General features: G+C 41.9%; 1 protein-coding gene across 2 annotated transcripts in view; it reads left to right on the top strand.

Annotated features, from left to right (window-relative positions):
• Positions 1–21,777, top strand: part of USP8 (ubiquitin specific peptidase 8) — an 86,963-nt gene that overhangs the window by 14,627 nt on the left and 50,559 nt on the right. Inside the window, exons 2-4 of one of the 2 annotated variants that reach the window (XM_003928858.4) lie at positions 10,407–10,567; positions 13,425–13,569; positions 19,978–20,063. In XM_003928858.4, coding sequence (XP_003928907.1) covers positions 10,464–10,567; positions 13,425–13,569; positions 19,978–20,063 — 335 coding nt within the window. In that variant the 5' untranslated portion in view covers positions 10,407–10,463. Of the gene's footprint in view, positions 1–10,406; positions 10,568–13,383; positions 13,570–19,977; positions 20,064–21,777 lie in introns of those variants that run through there. The other variant, XM_010339489.3, reaches the window with a different exon arrangement.

Below are 21,777 nucleotides of genomic sequence, written 5' to 3'. Positions count from 1 at the left end.
GAGTTTCGCTCTTGTTACCCAGGCTGGAGTGCAATGGCGAGATCTCGGCTCACCGCAACCTCCGCCTCCTGGGCTCAGGCAATTCTCCTGCCTCAGCCTCCTAAGTAGCTGGGATTACAGGCACGCGCCACCACGCCCAGCTAGTTTTTTTTGTATTTTTAGTAGAGACGGGGTTTCACCATGTTGACCAGAATGGTCTCGATCTCTCGACCTCGTGATCCACCCGCCTCGGCCTCCCAAAGTGCTGGGATTACAGGCTTGAGCCACCGCGCCCGGCTTTTTTTTTTTTTTTTTTTTTTGAGACGGAGTTTCGCTCTTGTTACCCAGGCTGGAGTGCAATGGCGCGATCTCAGCTCACCGCAACCTCCGCCTCCTGGGTTCAGGCAGTTCTCCTGCCTCAGCTTCCTGAGTAGCTGGGATTCCAGGCACGCACCACCATGCCCAGCTAATTTTTTGTATTTTTAGTAGAGACGGGGTTTCACCATGTTGACCAGGATGGTCTTGATCTCTTGACCTCGTGATCCACCCGCCTCGGCCTCCCAAAGTGCTGGGATTACAAGCTTGAGCCACCGCGCCTGGCCTTGTTCTTTTTATATGTTATAAAACATAATAAGGTGATCACATGTGCACATACCACCCAATTTGAGAAATAGAACCTTGCTCTACCCTTGAGGCTCCTTATATGTGTCTTTTTTTTTTTTTTTTGAGACGGAGTTTTGCTCTTGTTACCCAGGCTGGAGTGCAATGGCGCGATCTTGGCTCACCGCAACCTCCACCTCCTGGGTTCAGGCAATTCTCCTGCCTCAGCCTCCTGAGTAGCTGGGATTACAGGCAGGCGCCACCACGCCCAGCTAGTTTTTTGTATTTTTAGTAGAGACGGGGTTTCACCATGTTGACCAGGATGGTCTCGATCTCTCGACCTCGTGATCCACCCGGCTCGGCCTCCCAAAGTGCTGGGATTACAGGCTTGAGCCACCGCACCCGGCATATGTGTCTTTCTGGTTACAATTCTCCCTCTCCCAAAAAATATAATTTTGTGTTTATCATTTTCTCTCTTTCTTTGTAATTTTGCCTCATTTATATCATTAAGCAATATATTGTTCAGTTTAGTTTGATTTTTAAACTTTAATAGAGTATCATATTACACAGATTCTTGGTTTTTCATTGAACATTGAGGGAGATGGACAGGAGATGATCAGGTGGGAATGTGGGGAGGGGAGGGTATGTTTTCTGGTTAAACTGTTTATCCTTGGAGAATCAGAGACTATATCTTATACACCCCTTTAATACCCGTTTTTAACAAAGGGCCAACTGTTGCAAGGTAAGTCTCCTGGTGATTTACACTGACACTGAAACAATGGTTTTGTCTCTGTTAAATATGAGGAGACCTAGAGGAACTCTGGCATATTCTTTCCTTAATGGATGTTCTTAGCCGGTTTGATGATGAATTATTGAGGAATCAGATACCTCGCTAGAAGGGCATGTTTGGTATCAGTTGATCCATTTGGGAGTGATAGTGTGGTCCAGAGACCTTTTCTTCCCTGTCACTATAGCTTTAGTTGAGGGACCCTGGGTGGATGGTAAAGTGTAGAAAATGTTTGTATATAAGATCATTGTTTCTTTTTTTTTTTTTTTTTTGAGACGGAGTTTCGCTCTTGTTACCCAGGCTGGAGTGCAATGGCGCGATCTCAGCTCACCGCAACAACCTCCGCCTCCTGGGTTCAGGCAATTCTGCCTCAGCCTCCTGAGCAGCTGGGATTACAGGCACGCACCACCATGCCCAGCTAATGTTTTGTATTTTTAGGAGAGATGGGGTTTCACCATGTTGACCAGGATGATCTCGATCTCTTGAACTTGTGATCCACCCGCCTCGGCCTCCCAAAGTGCTGGGATTACAGACTTGAGCCACCGCGCCCGGCAGATCATTGTTTCTAAATGCATAGGTCTGAAAGTATAAATTAAAGTGTTTGAATCAACATGTGTTTGTAGACACCTGGAACGAGTATAGATAGAAAAAAAGTGAAAATGATAAAAACACAATATTCAGAGAAAGAATGGTTTGGTGACTAAGACAGTGGACTAATGTGGCACAGGATTACAAGGGATGAGTACCAATATAACAAAGTATCAATATTTAATATAAAATGTTACTAGAATTAAAGCAAATTGGGGTGCTTTTGGAATTTCTATAGGTGAACAGAGGCCTCCCCATACCCTGCTCCATGTTGTACCTTACTCAGCTTTTTAGAATTAGATGTTTATTGGTGTCCATTTGTTTAATAATAGTGAACTGATAGAATGAAGATTAAGAGATTGGAAAGAAGTAGCCAGATGTGGTGGCTCATGCCTGTAATCCTAGCATTGTGGGAGGCTGAGGCGGGTGGATCACTTAAAACCAGGAGTTTGAGACCAGCCTGGCGAATATGACAAAACCACATATCTACTGAAAATACAAAAGCTAGCTAGGGGCAAACACCTGTTAATTCCATCTACTTGGGAGGCTTAGATAGGAGGATTGCTTGATCTCCCAAGGTAAAGACTGCAGTGAGCCAAGGTGGTCACCTGGGTAACAGAGTGAGACCATATTTAAAAAACAAAAAGAAGAAATCACTTAAAAAAATAACTAGATATCATCAATAAGAAAAGAGAAATATTTCTAGATGAGTATTTTTTATTTTTATTTTTTTTATTGCATTTTAGGTTTTGGGGTACATGTGAAGAACATGCAAGATTGTTGCATAGGTACACATGTGGCAGTGTGATGTGCTGCCTTCCTCCCCATCACCTATATCTGGCATTTCTCCTCATGCTATCTCTCTCCAACTCCCACCCCCAGCTGTCCCTCCCGCTTTCCCCCCAACAGACCCCAGTGTGTAGTGCTCCCCTCCCTGTGTCCATGTGTTCTCATTGTTCAACACCCGCCTATGAGTGAGCACATGCAGTGTTTGATTTTCTGCTCTTATGTCAGTTTGCTGAGAATGATGGTTTCCAGGTTCATCCATGTCCCTACAAAGGACACGAACTCATCGTTTCTGATGGCTGCATAATATTCCATGGTGTATATGTGCCACATTTTCCCTGTCCAGTCTATCATCGATGGGCATTTGGGTTGGTTCCAGGTCTTTGCTGTTGTAAACTGTGCTACAATGAACATTCGTGTGCATGGGTCCTTATAGTAGAACGATTTCTAATCCTTTGGATATATACCCAGTAATGGGATTGCTGGGTCAAATGGAATTTCTGTTTCTAGGTCCTTGAGGAATCGCCACAGTCTTCCACAATGGTTGAACTAATTTACACTCCCACCAACAATGTAAAAATGTTCCTATTTCTCCACATCCTCTCCAGTATCTGTTGTCTCCAGATTTTTTCATGATTGCCATTCTAACAGGCGTGAGATGGTATCTCAATGTGGTTTTGATTTGTATTTCTCTAATGACCAGTGATGATGAGCATTTTTTCATATGTTTGTTGGCCTCATGTATGTCTTCCTTTGTAAAGTGTCTGTTGATATCCTTTGGCTACTTTTGAATGGGCTTATTTGTGTTTTTCTTGTAAATCTGTTTTACCTCTTTGTAAATTTTGGATATCAGCTTTGTCAGATGGGTAAACTGCAAAAATTTTTTCCTATTCTGCTGGTTGCTGATTCACTGTAATAACTGTTTCTTTTGCTGTGCAGAAGCTGTGGAGTTTTATTAGGTCCCATTTGTCTATTTTGGCTTTTGTTGCCAATGCTTTTGGTGTTTTGGTCATGAAGTTGTTGCCTACGCCTGTGTCCTGAATGGTTTTGCCTGGATTTTCTTCTAGGGTTTTTTTTTTTTTTTTTTTTTTTTTTTCTTCTAGGGTTTTTATGGTGTTAGATCTGATGTTTAAGTTTTTAATCCATCTGGAGTTAATTTTAGTGTAAGGTGTCAGGAAGTGGTCCAGTTTCTGCTTTCTGCACGTGGCTAGCCAGTTTTCTCAACACCATTTATTAAACAGGGAATCCTTTCCCCATTGCTTGTTTTTGTCAGGTTTGTCAAAGATCGGATGATTGTAGATATGCTGTTTTGCCTCCGAGGCCTCTGTTCTGTTCCATTGGTCTATATCTCTGTTTTGGTACCAGTACCATGCTGTTTTGATTACTATAGCCTTGTAGTACAGTTTGAAGTTCAGTAGTGTGATGCTTCCTCCTTTGTTCTTTTTGCTTAGAATTGAGTTGGCTTTGTGTGCTCTCTTTTGGTTCCATATGAAGTTTAAGGTGTTTTTTTCCAGTTCTGTGAAGAAAGTCATTGGTAGCTTGATGGGGATAGCATTGAATCTGTAAATTACTTTGGGCAGTATGGCCATTTTCACAATATTGATTCTTCCTAACCATGAACATGGAATGTTTCTCCATCTGTTTGTGTCCTCTCTTATTTCATTGAGCAGTGGTTAGTAGTTCTCCTTGAAGAGGTCCTTTAAGTTCCTTGTTAGTTGTATTCCTAGGTATTTTATTCTCTTTGTAGCAATAGTGAATGGCAGTTTTTTCTTGATTTTGCTCTCTTTAAGTCTGTTATTGGTGTATAGGAATGCTTGTGATTTTTGCACATTGATTTTGTATTCTGAGACTTTGCTGAAGTTGCTTATCAGTTTCAGGAGATTTTGGACTGAGACAATGGGGTCCTCAAGATACACAATCATGTCATCTGCAAATAGAGGCAATTTGACTTCCTCCTTTCCTATTTGAATACCCTTTATTTCTTTTTCTTGCCTGATTGCTCTGGCTAGAACTTCCAGTACTATGTTGAATAGGAGTGGTGAGAGAGGGCATCCTTGTCTAGTGCCAGATTTCAAAGGGAATGCTTCCAGTTTTTGCCCATTCAATATGATATTGGCTGTTGGTTTGTCGTAAATAGCTTTTATTATTTTTAAATACGTTCTGTCAATACCGAGTTTATTGATGGTTTTTAGCATAAAGGGCTGTTGAATTTTGTCAAAGGCCTTCTCTGCATCAATTGAGATAATCATGTGGTTTATGTCTTTGGTTCTGTTTATAGACTTACGTATGTTGAACCAGCCTTGCATCCCTGGGATGAATCCTACTTGATCATGGTGGATAAGCTTTTTTTTTTTTTTTGAGATGGAGTTTCGCTTTTGTTACCCAGGCTGGAGTGCAATGGTGCGATCTCGGCTCACCGCAACCTCCGCCCCTGGGTTCAGGCAATTCTCCTGCCTCAGCCTCCTGAGTAGCTGGGATTATAGGCACGCGCCACCATGCCCAGCTAATTTTTTGTATTTTTAGTAGAGACGGGGTTTCACCATGTTAACCAGGTTGGTCTCGATCTCTTGACCTCGTGATCCACCCGCCTCGGCCTCCCAAAGTGCTGGAATTACAGGCTTGAACCACTGTGCCCGGGGGTGGATAAGCTTTTTCATGTGCTGTTGCAATTGGCTTGCCAGTGTTTAACTGAAGATTTTTGCATCTGTGTTCATCATGGATATTGGTCTGAAATTTTCTTTTCTTGTTGAGTCTCTGCCGGGTTTTGGTGTCAGGATGATGTTTGTCTCATAAAATGATTTGGGAAGGATTCCCTCTTTTTGGATTAATTGGAGTAGTTTCAGAAGGAATGGTACCAGTTCCTCTTTGTACCTCTGGTAGAATTTGGCTGTGAACCTGTCTGGACCTTGGCTGTTTTTTGGGTGGTAGGCTCTTAATTGCTACTTCAACTTCAGACCTTGTTATTGGTCTATTCAGGGTTTCAACTTCTTCCTGGTTTAAGCTTGGGACAAGGCAGGTGTCCAGCAATTTATCCATTTCTTCCAGGTTTACTAGTTTATGTGCATAGAGTTGTTTGTAATAATCTCTGATGATGGTTTGAATTTCTGTGGAATCTGTGGTGATATCCCATTTCTCGTTTTTTATTGCATCAATTTGTTTAGTCTCTCTTTTCTTTTTTATTAATCTGACTAGTGGTCTGTGTATTTTGTTGATCTTCTCGAAAAACCAGCTCCTGGATTTATTGATTTTTTTGAAGGGTTTTTTGTGTGTCTATCTCCTTCAGTTCTGCTCTGATCTTAGTTATTTCTTGTCTTCTGTTAGGTTTGAGTTTTTTTGATCTTGCTTCTCTAGCTCTTTCAATTTTGACGATAGGGTGTCAATTTTAGATCTCTCCTTGCTTCTCATGTGGGCACTTATTACTGTATATTTTCCTTTAGACACTGCTTTAAATGTGTCCCAGAGATTCTGGTATATTGTGTCTTTATTCTCGTTTGTTTCAAAGAACGTCTTTATTTCTGCCTTTATTTCATTATTTATCCAGTCAACATTCAAGAGTAAGTTGTTCAGTTTCCAAGAAGCTGTGCGGTTCTGAGTTAGTTTTTGAATTCTTAGGTCTAACTTGATTGCACTGTGGTCTGAGAGACTGTTTGTTATGATTTCCGTTCTTTTGCATTTGCTGAGGAGTGTTTTACTTCCAATTATGTGGTCAATTTTAGAGTAGGTGTGATGTGGTGCTGAGAAGAATGTATATTCTGTGGATTTGGGGTGGAGAGTTCTGTAGATGTCTATTAGGTTTGCTTGGTCCAGGTCTGAATTGAAGTCCTTGATATCCTTGTTAATTTTCTGTGTGGTTGATCTGTCTAATATTGACAATGGGGTGTTAAAGTCTCCCACTTATTGTGTGGGAGTCCAAGTCTCTTTGTAAGTCATTAAGAACTTGCCTTATGTATTTGGGTGCTCCTGTATTGGGTGCGTATATATTTAGGATCGTTAGTTCTTCTTTTTGCATTGATCCTTTTACCATTATGTAATGTCCTTCTTTGTCTCTTTTGATCTTTGTTGCTTTAAAGTCTATTTTACCAGAGATGAGAATTGCAACTCCTGCTTTTTTTTGCTCTCCATTTGCTTGGTAAATCTTCCTCCATCCCTTTATTTTGAGCCTTTGTGTATCCTTGCATGTGAGATGGGTTTCCTGGATATAGCACACTGATGGGTTTAGGCTTTTTATCCAATTTGCCAGTCTGTGTCTTTTGATTGGGGCATTTAGTCCATTTACATTTAGGGTTATTATTGTTATATGTGAATTTGATTCTGCCATTTTGATGCTAGCTGGCTGTTTTGCCCGTTAGTTGATGCGGATTCTTCACTGTGTTGATGCTCTTTACCATTTGGTATGTTTTTGGAGTGGCTGGCACTGGTTGTTCCTTTCTATGTATAGAGCCTCTTTCAGGAGCTCTTGTAAAGCAGGCCTCGTGGTGATGAAATCTGAGTACTTGCTTCTTCTTAAAGGATTTTATTTTTCCTTCACTTATGAAGCTTAGTTTGGCCAGATATGAAATTCTGGGTTGAAAGTTCTTTTCTTTAAGGATGTTGAATATTGGCCCCCACTCTATTCTGGCTTGTAGGGTTTCTGCTGAGAGAGATGGTGTGAGTCTGATGGGCCTCCCTTTGGGGGTAACCTGACCTTTCCTCTCTGGCTGCCCTTAGCATTTTCTCCTTCATTTCAACCCTTGTGAATCTGACGATTATGTTCCTTGGGGTTGCTTTTCCTGAGGAATGTCTTTGTGGTGTTCTCTGTATTTCCTGGACTTGAATATTGGCCTGCCTTGCTAGGTTGGGGAAGTTTTCCTGGATAATATCCTGAAGTGCATTTTCCAGCTTGGATTCATTCTCTTCGTCGTATTCAGGTACTCCTATCAAACGTAGATTCGGTCTTTTCACATAGTCCACATTTCTTGGAGACGTTGTTCATTCCTTTTTACCCTTTTTTCTCTAATCTTGCCTTCTCTTTTTATTTCATTGAGTTGATATTCGACCTCTGATATGCTTTCTTCTGCTTGGTCAATTTCGCTGTTGAAACTTGTGCATGCTTCGCAAAGTTCTCGTGTTGTGTTTTTCAGCTCCATCATTTCCCTTATATTCCTTTCTACGTTGTCCATTCTCATTAGCATTTCATCAAATCTTTTTTCAAGATTCTTGGTTTCTTTGCATTAGGTTAGAACATGTTCTTTTAGCTCACAGAAGTTTATTACCCACCTTCTGAAGCCTGATTCTGTCATTCCATCACACTCGTTCTCCATCCAGCCTTGTTCCCTGGCTGGTGAGGAGTTGTGATCCCTTGTAGGAGGAGAGGTGTTCTGATTTTGGGTGTTTTCATCTTTTTTGCGCTGGTTTCCTCCCATCTTTGTGGATTTATCCACCTGTCATCTTTGTAGTTGCTGACTTTCAGATTGGGTCTCTGAGTGGATGTTCTGTTTGTTGATGATGAAGTTTCTTAGTTTCTTAGTTTTCCTTCTAACTGTCTGGCCCTTCTGCTGTAGGACTGGTGAGGTTTACTCTAGGCCCTGCTTGCCTGGGGATCACCTGCAGCTGTTGCAGAACAGTAAGGGTTGCTACCAGTTTCTTCTTCTGCTATCTTTGTCCCAGAAGGATACCTGCCAAATGTCAGTCTGATCTCTTCTTTATGAGTTGACTCTTTGGATATATGGGGGTCAGTTAGCTGCTTGAGGAGACAGTCTGTTCTTTATAGGGCTCAAGTGCTGAGCTGTGAGTTCCGTTGTTCGTTCAGAGCTGCTGGGCAGGTACTTTTAGGTCTGCTGCAGCAGAAATCAGACTGCTTTTTGTTCCCAGCTTCTCTGTCCCAGGGAGTTAGGGCATTATTTATGAGTTTCTGTCGTGCTGCTGCCTTTTTTTTTCAGGGCTGCCCTGCCTAGCAACGAGGCAGCCTAGTCACTGCCTGTAGAGGCTTTGCTGAGCTGCTGTGGGCTCCACCCAGCTGCCGTGTGAATTTCTCTGCAGTCTTGTTTATATGGATGTAGTTAGAACTGCCTTGGCAGTGGTGGCCCACCTCTGTATTGGCGGACTCTCTCTGTAGTGGCAGGTTGCCTCAGCAATGGTGGACTACCTCGGTAGTGGTGGAGTGCCTCAGTAATGGCGGACACTGGACTGTCTAGTAAGAGCTGGACCATCCCGGGTTCAGCTGTGCTTGCTGTGAAACTCTCCATCCAGAGTTTCTGATTGCTGTTCTTTTGTTGGGGTGGGACCAGCCAAGCCTGATCACCGGGCTCCTGGCCTCAGAGCCTTTTGTATTTTAGTTGAACAGTTGACTCTCTCCCAGGTGTTCCAGTTGCCTGTTGAAAAGGCACGGGAATCTGTGTGATTTCTCGTGCGGCCACTCACTGCGCCCGCTTAAACAGTGCTGCTGAGATTTATGGCGCTTTTTTTGCCCAGGACTCTCCTGGCCTGGCTCTGTATTCAGTCCCTTTTTTAATCAGATGAATGGGCGACTACCTGGGGCTCCAATCGCCAGCTAAAAGGGCACCCGGATCAGTGTATTTTGTACGGAGAACCACTGCGCCAGGGCGACGGCCAAAACAGCTGCGCTGGCAACCCGTGGGGCTCCTCTGCCTGGGTATCTCCTGGTCTGTGGGCAATAAAAATCCATCTGGAAATGCAGCGTCCCCTCACCCTCTGCACTTTCACTGGGAGCTGCAATCCTGAGCTATTCCTAAACAGCCATTTGGATCTTTCTCTAGATGAATATTTCATCTATTTTCTGATCTATACATTAATGCCTTTTTTGTTTTTTGAGACAGAGCCTCTCTCTGTTGCCAGGCTGGAATGCACTGGCGTGATCTCACTTCACTGCAGTCTCCGCCCCCTGGTTTCAAGTGATTCTTCTGCCTCAGGCTCTCCAGTTACTGGGTCTACAGGCACGCTCCACCATGCCTGTCTAATTTTTGTATTTTTAGTAGAGACGGTGTTTTACCAGGATGCTATTTTTAGTAGAGATGGTGTTTTACCATTAATGCTGTTTTTTTTTTTGTTTTTTTTTTTTGACACGGAGTTTCGCCCTTGTTACCCAGGCTGGAGTGCAATGGCGCGATCTCGGCTCACCGCAACCTCCGCCTCCTGGGCTCAGGCAATTCTCCTGCCTCAGCCTCCTGAGTAGCTGGGATTACAGGCACGTGCCACCATGCCCAGCTAATTTTTTGCGCTTTTAGTAGAGACGGGGTTTCACCATGTTGACCAGGATGGTCTCGATCTCTCGACCTCGTGATCCACCCGCCTCGGCCTCCCAAAGTGCTGGGATTACAGGCTTGAGCCACCGCGCCCGGCCATTAATGCTGTTTTAACCAAAGAAACATGTAAAAGCTTCTGTTATTCTAATAGTTCCTTTGACAGGTAAGATTTCCAAGTCTTAAGGCAAAATGATACAAAAAGTCATTCGTTTGGTTAATGAAAATTTGAAAAAAATTATTAAAATTATTAAATTATAAAAATTACTAAATTGTTCACTTACATTCTGCATATCTTAAACTCCTGAAATATATATTATAAATAAAAATTAACCCTAGGAGTTAATTTAGGAGTTTTATTTTTTTAACTTCTCACTTCTTTTATTGTTAATGAGGAAAATTAGTATAATTGTTTGTATTTGTTTCAGGAAATAACTACTTTTAAGGAAATATAGCATCCATTGTGAAAGAAAAGGTAATTCATCATGCCTGCTGTGGCTTCACTTCCTAAAGAACTCTACCTCAGTTCTTCACTAAAAGACCTCAATAAGAAGACAGAAGTTAAACCAGAGAAGATAAGCACTAAGAGGTATGATGTATCCTTTGCGAGTTTGATTGAATCAAATATTAATTTTTGGTTTATTTCTATATTAAAATTAGGTGATGTTAAAGTTTATTTGAAAAATAACACCATTACATGAATAAAATAAGGTCTCCTTAGAGAAGGTCTTAAAGCAATTGTAGAATAATACATATATATTCTGCTAATATGCATATTATCAACTCTCCAGACAGATCATACAAATATCTCTAAGTCAGAAGTTTAAGAGGCAAGAATTATAAGGGTTCTAAAAAAAAAGAAATTCAGCTACAAGTCATTGTCTTTTCATAAAACAGTATAAAAATAATTCCCTTTTGGCTGGGCATGGTGGCTCATGCCTGTAAGCCCAGCATTTTGAGAGGCTAAGGCGGGCAGATCACCTGAGGTCAAGAATTCTAGACCAGCCTGGCTAACATAGTGAAACCCCGTTTCTACTAAAAATACAAAAAATTAGCTGGGTGTGGTGGTGTGCACCTGTAATCCCAGCTACTTGGGAGGCTAAGGCAAGAGAATCTCTTGAAGCTAAGAGACCGAGGTTGCAGAGAGCCCGAGATTGTGCCATTGCACTCCACTTTGGGCAATAAGAACAAAACTCTGTCTCAAATAATAATAATAATCCCCCCCCCCCCCCCGCCTTTTTCTTGCAGGATTGCAGTGGCATGCTCATGGCTCACTGCAGCCTCAACTTCCTGGGCTCAAGTGATCCTCCTGGCTCAATCTCCCAAGTAGCTAGGACCGCAGGCTTGTGCCCCAATGCCCAGCTAATTTTAAATTTTTAGAGAGATGGGGTCTTACCGTGTTTTCTGGATGGTCTTGAATTCATGGCCTCAAGTGATCCGCCTGCCTTGGCCTTCCAAAGTGCTGGGATTGTAGGAGTGAGCCACCATACCTGGCCAGAGAATGATAAAAACTTTAAAGAAGGAATGGAAAATTCCAGAATGAACTGAATTTTAAAACATTGCTAAAGACAAAGTGGGCTTTTAAAAAAGATGCTTTTGGCCAGGCACTGTGGCTCATGCCTGTAATCCCAGCACTTTGGGAGGCCGAGGAGGGCGGATCAACAGAGGTCAGGAGTTTGAGACCAGCCTGGTCATCATGGTGAAACCACCTTTACTAAAAATATAAAAATTAGCTGGGTATGGTGGCCCATGCCTGTAATCCCAGCTACTCAGGAGGCTGAGGCAGAGGAATCACTTGAACCTGAAGGCGGAGGTGCAATGAGCCAAGATTGTGCCACTATACTCTAGCCTGGGCAGCAGAGTGAGATTCCATTTAAAAAACAACAACAACAACAAAAAAACTTCTGAGGCCAGGCATGGTGGTTCATGCCTGTAATCCCAGCACTTTGGGAAGCCAAGGTGGGTGGATCACCTGAGGTCAGGAGTCTTGAGACCAGTCTGGCCAACATGGCGAAACCTGTCTCTACTAAAAATAAAACATTAGCTTGGTGTGGTGGCATGCATCTGTAATCTTAGCTACTGAGAAGCTGAGAGATTCCTGAACTCAGGAGGCAGAGGTTGTAGTCAGCCGAGATTGTACTATTACACTCCATCCAGCCTGGGTGACAGAGTGAGACTGCCTCAAAATAGAAATAAAAAGATCCTTTGAAGGGCAGAAAGAGTAGGAGAGGGATTGGGCTACTCATCGTGTTAAGTTGATGATGTTGATGAGGTGACAGAAAACAGCTCTATTTAACTCATGTTTAATGATTTTCAAATGGGGAACAATGGGAAAGATAAAGCCACCTTTAGATAGGACAATCTTTAAGGTCAGGCCTAAGACAGCTCATTCCTTTCTAGCACTGGTTTATCTCTAGCAGTACCCTTATCCCAGAGGAAGTGGTATGTATGAGTTGGTTGTATCCAAACTTTGTATCAGTTCTGAAGTAGTGGAATCTAAATCATGAAATTTGCTTTATCAAGATGAGTGGTTCCCAACCTTTTTGGCACCAGGGACTGGTTTTGTGGAAGACAGTTTTTCAATGGACCAGGGTTGGGGAGGATGGTTTTGGGATGATTCAAGTTCACTACATTTATTGTGCATTTTATTTCTATTATTATTACACTGTAATGTATAATGAAATAATTATACAACTCACCGTAAGGTAGAATCAGTGGTAGCCCTGAGTTTGTTTTCCTGAAACTAGACCATCACATCTGGGGGTGATGGGAGACAGTGACAGATCATCAAGCCTTAGATTCTCATAAAAAATGCACAACTTTGGCTGGGTGACGTGGCTCATGCCTGTAAATCCCAGGATTTTGGGAGATGGAGACAGGAGGATCACTTGAGATCAGGAGTTCGAGACCAGCCTGACCCATGGTGAAACCTCGTCTCTATTAACACTACAAAAATTAGCTGGGCGTGGTGGCACATGCCTGTAATCCCAGCTACTTGGGAGGCTGAGGCAGGAGAAATTGAATCTGGGAGGTGGAGGTTGCAGTGAGCCGAGATTGCACCATTGCATTCCAGCCTGGACAACAAGAGCTAAGAAAAAAAAAAAAAAAGTGCAACCTAGATCCCTCACCTGTGCAGTTCACAATAGAGTTCATGCTCCTATGGGAATCTAATTCGGCCACTGATCTGACAGGAGGTGGAGCTCAGGCAGTAATGCAAACAATGGGTTTAATTGTGGCTGTAAATACAGATGACACTTAGCTCACTAGACCAACCACTCACCTCGTGCTGTGTGGCCTGGTTCCTAAGAGGCCACGAATCAGTACCAATCTGTGGCACTGGGATTGGGGACCCCTCTTAAAGATTATCTGTGGATTTTGTATATAACCTGTATTTTGTTTTCGCAGATGTCAAGTGCTTCAATTATATTTTTTCCTCTAATTTTAAGCTATGTGCACAGTGCCCTGAAGATCTTTAAGACAGCAGAAGAATGCAGATTAGATCGTGATGAGGAAAAGGCCTATGTACTATATATGAAATATGTAACTGTTTATAATCTTATCAAAAAAAGACCTGATTTCAAGCAACAGCAGGTACCTTTTATTTTTGAATTTTTATTTCCTAAGTTATTTTGCATAATGGAGCTATTGATTTTTTTCTAAAAAATTTAAATAATGAAATTAGCTCAAATTATATGCAGTATTATAATATTTCTCATATGTAGATGGAAAAAGCAAATTAAAGATACAGTGTTATTCACAAATGGTTGTAATGTGTGAATTTGCTGTGGATTAGTACAAGTTTACAGCAACATACAGATTCATAATTTTTTTCTGAGGTAATTATTGCCAGGTCAAGTAGAAAGATTGAATTTAGTCATTAAGTAAGAAAATAACAATTATTTTAAATTTAAGTTTTTATTTTTATTTTCCTTCATCGACGCATGAGCTGAGAAAATACGACTTTTTAAAATAGTACTTTTATCGTACTTTCTTAAGATTTGAGGTTTAGTCTTTTATGTGACAACTTTTTTTTTTTTTTTTTTTTGAGACGGAGTTTCGCTCTTGTTACCCCAGGCTGGAGTGCAATGGCGCGATCTCGGCTCACCGCAACCTCCGCCTCCTGGGTTCAGGCAATTCTCCTGCCTCAGCCTCCTGAGTAGCTGGGATTACAGGCACACGCCACCATGCCCAGCTAATTTTTTTGTATTTTTAGTAGAGACGGGGTTTCACCGTGTTGACCGGGATGGTCTCGATCTCTTGACCTCGTGATCCACCCGCCTCGGCCTCCCAACGTGCTGGGATTACAGGCTGAGCCACCGCGCCCGGCCTACAACATTTTTTTTTTATTACTAGCATTTTTTTTTGAGATGGAGTCTTGCTCTGTTGCTCAGGCTGGAGTACAGTGGCACAACCTTGGCTCACTGCAACCTCTGCCTCCCAGGTTCAAGCGATTCTCCTGCCTCAGCCTCCAGAGTAGCTGGAACTACAGGCACCTGCCACCTTGCCTGGCTAATTTTTGTATTTTTAGTAGAGTTGGGGGTTTTTCCATATTGGCTAGGCTGTCTCAAACTCCTGACCTCATGATCTGCCCACTTTGGTCTTCCAAAGTGCTGGGGTTACAGGGGCGAGCCACTGCGCCTGGCCAGCTACTAGGTTTTTAGATCTATCTTTGAAAGAGGGAGCCCCTTTCATTTGGAGGTTCATCCATCTGTCCACAGTGGTTGAATTGGTCCTGCCCTGAGAGAAACATTATTTAACATTTTTGGACCTGCGTATCTGCAGATAATAGACAGAGGCCTTTCTAAATGCAAACAAATTTTTGAAATATGTTAAAGTGGGATTACTTAAAAGGCAGGATAAACAGTGCTTACTAAACTAAATATTTTTGAAAGTCTTGAAATGAGGATAACTTTGGTAGTTGTTCGTTGTTTTGTCTGTGTGGTAGGGTTTTGTTTTGTTTTTTTTTAATTTTTGAGATAAAGTCTCACTCTGTCACCCAAGCTGGAGTGCAATAGTGCGATCTTGGCTCACTGCAACCTCTGCCTCCCTAGTTCAATCGATTTACCTGCCTCAGCCTCCCAAGTAGGTGGGATTACAGGTGCGCGCCACCACGCCAGGGTAATTTTTGTATTTTTGGTAGAGATGGGGTTTCACCATGTTGATAAGGCTGCTTTTGAACCTGACCTCAGGTGATCCACCCTCCTCAGCCTCCCAAAGTGCTGGGATTACAGACAGGAGCCACCACACCTGATCAGGCTTTTTTTTTTTTTAAATATACTTGTTTACTTTTTTCTTTATTCTTGGAAGTTAGTAGTTATTTTTTTTTTCTATGACAAGATTGGGAATATTTTTGTAGCTAGATTTTTTTTTTTTCATCTTCTTGAGAATATAGTGAGTACATTTAAATAGATAAGAGATTTTTTTCATTTCCATAGAGTCTCTATTGCACTTCCAAAGGGAGTATCTAGGCAGAGAAGTTCAGGTTGAGAAACTCCCTGCAAAGGCTCCGGTAACTTAGGCCATTATTTCATATGATTCAGTAGTTCAGTTCCTGCTTTTCAGTAAAAGGATTATTTTCATTTACTCTGTCCAGGGTATTTCATTGTTTCTGTCTTATAACTTTTTTTTGTTTGTTCTGAGACAGAATCTCACTTCCATCACCCAGGTTGGAGTTCAGTGGCCACAATCAAGGCTCACTGCAGCTTCCACTTTCTGGACTCAGCTGATTCTCCCACGTCAGCCTCCAGAATAGCTGGGACTACAGACATGTACCACCACACCTGGCTAATTTTTTAATTTTTTGTAGAAACACAGAGTCTTACCTGTTGCCTAGGCTGGTTTTGAACGCCTGGGCTCAAGGGATCCATCTGCCTGCCTTGGCCTCCCAAAGTGCTGGGATTACAGCTGTGAGCCACCTCATCCAGCTGCAGAAGTGTTTTTTATTGTATTTTCTATAGCCCAACCTTTCTAGTGTACTTCAAGTATGTGAGGTGCTAAATTTACTAACAAGGTATTTTCTGTTTTTATCCTTTCAATCAGGTAGGGACTGAATATATATCATTAAACTTCCTTAGAAACTTGTATTTTTTCACTCTTATTTTGTACTAGAAAATGTTTGAGATTTAGGCCTGGTGCAGTGGGTCACCCCTGTAATCCCACTACTTTGGGAGGCTGAGGTGGATGGATCATTTGCAGTCAGGAGTTTGAGACCAGCCTGGCCAACATGGTGAAACCCCATCCCTACTAAAAATACAAAAATTAGTCAGGCATGGTGGTGTGCATCCATAGTTCGAGCTCTTTGGGAGGCTGAGGCAGGGGAATTGCTTGAACCTGGGAGGTGGAGGTTGCAGTGAGCTCAGACCGCACCACTGTACTCCAGCCTGGAATACACAGTGAGACTCCATCTCAAAAAAAAAAAAAGAATAAAACAAGTCATAGCATTTTTGGTTTTACTTTGTATCTTGTTTTTGAGAATGATCACATTATAATTTCTGTTAAATGATTCTGTTAATGTAATGATTACATTATGTTTTCTGTTAAGAGAATTTCATCAGTAGTCATGACATTGTGTGTGCTAACTGAAATTATTGTAATGTTCAGTTGATACAGTATTGAACAAACTATGCAATTTTATTGGAATTACGTAGTGAAGAGTCCTTCTAATATATTTAGGCTTTAGGAGAATAAAGCAAACAAAACATGATCTTTTTTTTTTTTTTTTTTTTTTTTAAGACAGTCTTGCTCTGTCCCTCAGGCTAGAGTGCAGTGGTGTGATCTCTGCTCACTGCAACCTCATTCTCCCGGGTTCCAGCAATTCTCCTGCCTTAGCCTCCTGAGTAGCTGGGCTCGCACCACCAGACCTGGCTAATTTTTGTATTTTTTAGTAGAGACGGGGTTTCACTGTGTTGTGGTCAGGCTGGTCTCCAACTCCTGACCTCGTGATCCTCCCGCCTTGGCCACCCAAAGTGCTGAGATTGCAGGTGTGAGCCACCATGCCTGACCACCATGATCTACTTTTACGCTAGATAGACATATGATAACTGTTATCAATAGACCTTTTTTGAGACGGTGTATCACTCTGTTTCTCTGTTGGAATACAGTCGTGTGATCATGGCTTACTGAAGCCTCAACCCTCTGGGTACAAGCTGTCTACCTGCTTTGGCCTCGCAAAGTGTTGGGATTACAGGTGTGAGCCGCCCAGTCTGGCCATCAGCAAATCTTTGTTCTTAAAACTAAGTCTCAGCCAGGTGCAGTGGCTCATGCCTGTAATCCCAGCACTTTGGGAGGCCAAGGCAGGCGGATTGCCTGAGCTCAGGAGTTCGAGACTAGCCTGGGCAACATGGTGAAACCCCGTCTACTAAAAAAAAATTAACCAGGTGTGGTGGCGCACGCCTGTAGTCCCAGCTACTCGGGAGGCTGAGGCAGGAGAATTGCAAGAACCCGGGAGGCAGAGGTTACGGTAAGCTAAGATGGCACTACTGCACTCCAGCCTGGGCAACAGAGCGAGACTTCGTCTCAAGAAAAAAAAAAAAGTCTCATGTTAATTGGGACACAAAAATTAAATATTTTGCTATATTACTCATATTCTGTTCTTGTGTTACCACATACTCTTTTGAAATGTAAAAAGTGTTTAGAATGATAGATTGTTGAGCACTAGCATATTAGATTAGAGCTCAGGTCCAGGTTTTCAAAATTATGTTTGTAAATACCTGGCAGTTTTCTTTAGAAAAATTTAATTCTAGGCCGGGCGCGGTGGCTCAAGCCTGTAATCCCAGCACTTTGGGAGGCCGAGGCGGGTGGATCACGAGGTCAAGAGATCGAGACCATTCTGGTCAGCATAGTGAAACCCCGTCTCTACTAAAAATACAAAAAACTAGCTGGGCATGGTGGTGCGTGCCTGTAATCCCAGCTACTTAGGAGGCTGAGGCAGGAGAATTGCCTGAAACCAGGAGGCAGAGGTTGCGGTGAGCCGAGATCGCGCCATTGCACTCCAGCCTGGGTAACAAGAGCGAAACTCCGTCTCAAAAAAAAAAAAAAAAAAAAAAAAAAAAAAAAAAGAAAAATTTAATTCTTCTTATGCACCAGATTGTATTGTGCTACTGGTCACTGGTCTTATGGGAATGAAATATGTACTGTTAGTTTTTGACATTACTGTTTTGAAATAGAGTCTTACTCTGTCACCCAGACTGGAGTGCAGTGGCACTGTCTCGGCTCACTGCAACCTCCACCTCCCAGGTTCAAGTGATTCTCCTGCCTTAGCCTCCCAAGTTGCTGGGATTACAGACAGGGACCACCACGCCTGGCTAATTTTCATATTTTTAGTAGAAACGGGAGTTTACTGTTTTGGCCACACTGGTCTTAAACTCCTGACCTCAGGTGATCCACCTGCCTCAGCCTCCCAAAGTGCTGGGATTACAGGTGTCAGCCACCATGCCCAGCCTACTGTTAGTTTTGATCTGCCTAGTTACAGAAGTTATATTTCTTTGTTTGTGTCATAAGTAATCTAGAAGTTATATATATATTTACGTGGGCTGTTATATATGTTTATATGGCTTCACCATTGCAGCTCTTCATAACTGAGAACCAAAGATGAGTACTTCTGAGCTATAACTCTTCTTTTTACAAATTTTGATTATTATAATTTGTAATAAACTGCTAGTAGGCTCTATTTGCAAAGTCACGTTGACATGTTGTGGCAAATTGGATGCAGTAATCATTAAATTGAGTTAACTGGCTACTGCCAAGTCATACCAACCTTGATTTGAAAATGTCTCTGATTGTAGGGTCCAACTTCATTATACTTTTTAGTAAATTATATGCCAAACCTTTTGCTTTTTTTTTTTTTTTGAGATGGCATCTCACTCTGTTGCCCAGGCTGGAGTGTAGTGGTGCAATCTTGGCTCACTGCAGTTCTCCTGCTTCAGCGTCCCAAGTAGCTGAGGCTACAGGTGTGCATCACCATGCCCGGGTAATTTTTTGTAGTTTTGGTAGAGACAGAGGTTGGTCTCAAGCTCCTGACCTTGTGATCCACCTGCCTCCGCCTCCCAAAGTGCTGGGATTACAGTCGTAAGCCACTGCGCCTGGCCACATTTTGCATTTTTTAAAGGTAGATTATACTTTTTTTCCTTCCTCTTCCTGAGACAGAGTCTTGTTCGGTCGTCCAGTCTGGAGTGCAGTGGTGCGATCTCAGTTCACTGCAACTTCTGTCTCCCGGGTTCAAGTGATTCTCCTGCCTCCGCTTCCCGAGTAGCTGGGATTACAGGGGCATACCACCACACCCACCTGATTTTTGTATTTTTAGTAGGCACAGGGTTTCACCTTGTTGGCCAGGCTGATCTTAGAACACCTGTCTTCAAGTGATCTGCCTGCCTCAGCCTCCCCAAGTGCTTGGCTTACAGTTGTGAGCCACCGTGCCTGACCTAGATTATAGTATTAAGTATTTATTTTATATTACTTGATTTTTAGTTGCTCTGAGTTTCCTAAAGTGTAAAACTTGTTTTATGTATCAAAAGTGTTTTGACTCCAGTTGGGATGTGGGTAGCTATTGTAGAGTACAGGGGGAAGCAAAAATAACTGTTTAGAACAAGTAAACAAAACAAGTTCCATGTTGTGTCTGTAAACATTTTGCATTATTACTTGTGAGACTAGAGGAAAAATCTAGGTACATATTTTTAATTAGAAAACACATCTTATTCTTGAAAGCTTTGCTCTTTGGCACTTACTCATAAATAACAAGAATGTTATTTATATTTTTTAATGGTGATTTACAAATAAATCTATGAACTACTGGATCTTTTTAACTTACTAATGGTATGCAGACATTTGAAACATTTGGAGAATATATTGTACAATTATGTAGGTTAAAAGTTTTTAAAAATCTTCAATTGTAATAAAACAAACTTCCCTTTATATAAGCACCATGATTGTAATGCTTTTAGCACTAGTTTTACATGCAATGCCTAGTACTAACAATATGGGACGGTTTTCCTGTAATTTTAGGATTACTTCCATTCAATACTTGGACCTGCAAACATCAAAAAAGCTATTGAAGAAGCTGAAAGACTCTCTGAAAGCCTTAAACTAAGGTACAGATATTATGAAATCTTTAAAATAATGTAAATTTAGAAGATAAAACTAATATTTAAGATTTACTGCCGGGTACGGTGGCTCACGCCTATAATCCCAGCATTTTGGGAGGCCGAGGCGGGCAGATCATGAGGTCAAGATACCGAGACCATCCTGACCAACATAGTGAAACCCATCTCTACTAAAATACAAAAATTAGCTGAGTGTGGTGGCATGCATCTGTATCCCAGCTACTTGGGAGGCTGAGGTAGGCGAATTGCTAGAACCTAGGAGGCGGAGGTTGCGGTGAGCCAAGATCGCACCACTGCACTCCAGCCTGGCGCCTGGTGACAGAGCAAGACTCTGTCTCAAAAAAAAAGATTTACCCATTTCTATCTGACCATTCAGTAATACTTCATTTTTTTTTCTTGAGATGGAGTTTTGCTCTTGTTGCTGAGGATCAAGTGCATTGGTGTGCTCCCAGGACACTCACTGCAGCCTCTGCCTCCTGGGTTTAAGCAGTTCTCCTGCCTCAGCCTCCCAAGTAGCTGGGATTACAGGCTCCCCCCACCACGCCCAGCTAATTTTTTGTTTTTAGTAGAGACGCGGTTTCTCCATGTTGGCCAGGCTAGTCTTGAACTCCTGACCTCAAATGATATGCCTACCTTGGCCTCCCAAATTGCTGGGATTATGGGCGTGAGCCATCATGCCCAGCCATATTCCAATTTTTAGAAATAAATCTTATATTAACTGGGAGACAAACATTAACAATTTTTTTATATCACTTATATAGTGTTCGTGTGTTGCCACTAATATTCTTTATTTAAATTTTTTAAAGTGTTTAGAATGACAGATTGTTAAGTTAAACACTAGTTTATTAGATTAGAACTCAGGTCCAATATTTCTAAGTTATAATATTTGTAAGTTTCTGGCAGTATTCTTTAGAAAATTTTAATTCTTCATATGTTCTTTGGCAGATCATGTTTCTGGACACTATGTTAATAGGAATGAAGTATTTACTGTTAGTTTTGATCTGCCAAATTACAGAAGTTATTTAAATTTAGAAAAAAAAAACTGATTCTGGTATTTGCTATGACTTGCTTACCAGGTTTACAATTACAAAACAAAAGGAGTATGTTTCAGTTTTTATTCATTAGTCATTCTTTAATATTTAAATTGTTTCCCTTATGAACAACATAATGCTGTCGTGTGGATCCTAGTAGATAAATTTCTGCCTGTGTCTATAGCATAAAAATTGTTAATGGATAAAACCAAAAGCATTCTCAGCAATATGATACAGAAGGAGAGAACATTGGAACTGGTTTTTTTGTTTTGTTTTGTTTTGTTTTTTTGAGACGGAGTTTTGTTCTTGTTGCAAAGGCTTGAGTGCAGTGGCATGATCTTGGCTCACCACAACCTCTACCACCCAGGTTCAAGCGATTCTTCTACCTCAGCCTCATGAGCAACTGGAATTACAGGCATGCTCCACCATGCCCGGCTAATTTTTTGTATTTTTAGTAGAGATAGGGTTTCTCCATGTTGGTCAGGCTGGTCTCAAACTCCCGACCTCAGGTGATCTGCCTGCCTCAGCTTCCCAAAGTGCTGGGATTACAGGCGTGAGCCACAGAGCCTGAGCCTGGCCAGGAACTGGTTTTAAGTCATATGAGCTGCCTGGTTAGTGAAAAAGGGCAAATTGAGAGATGTATGATGCAAATAATAAGTTGAAGGAAGAAA

Source organism: Saimiri boliviensis, chromosome 2, assembly GCF_048565385.1.
Source record: "Saimiri boliviensis isolate mSaiBol1 chromosome 2, mSaiBol1.pri, whole genome shotgun sequence".
Taxonomy (NCBI): domain Eukaryota; kingdom Metazoa; phylum Chordata; class Mammalia; order Primates; family Cebidae; genus Saimiri; species Saimiri boliviensis.
The sequence above is the reverse complement of the archived record's forward strand: the minus strand, read 5'-3'. Positions and strand labels throughout refer to the sequence as shown.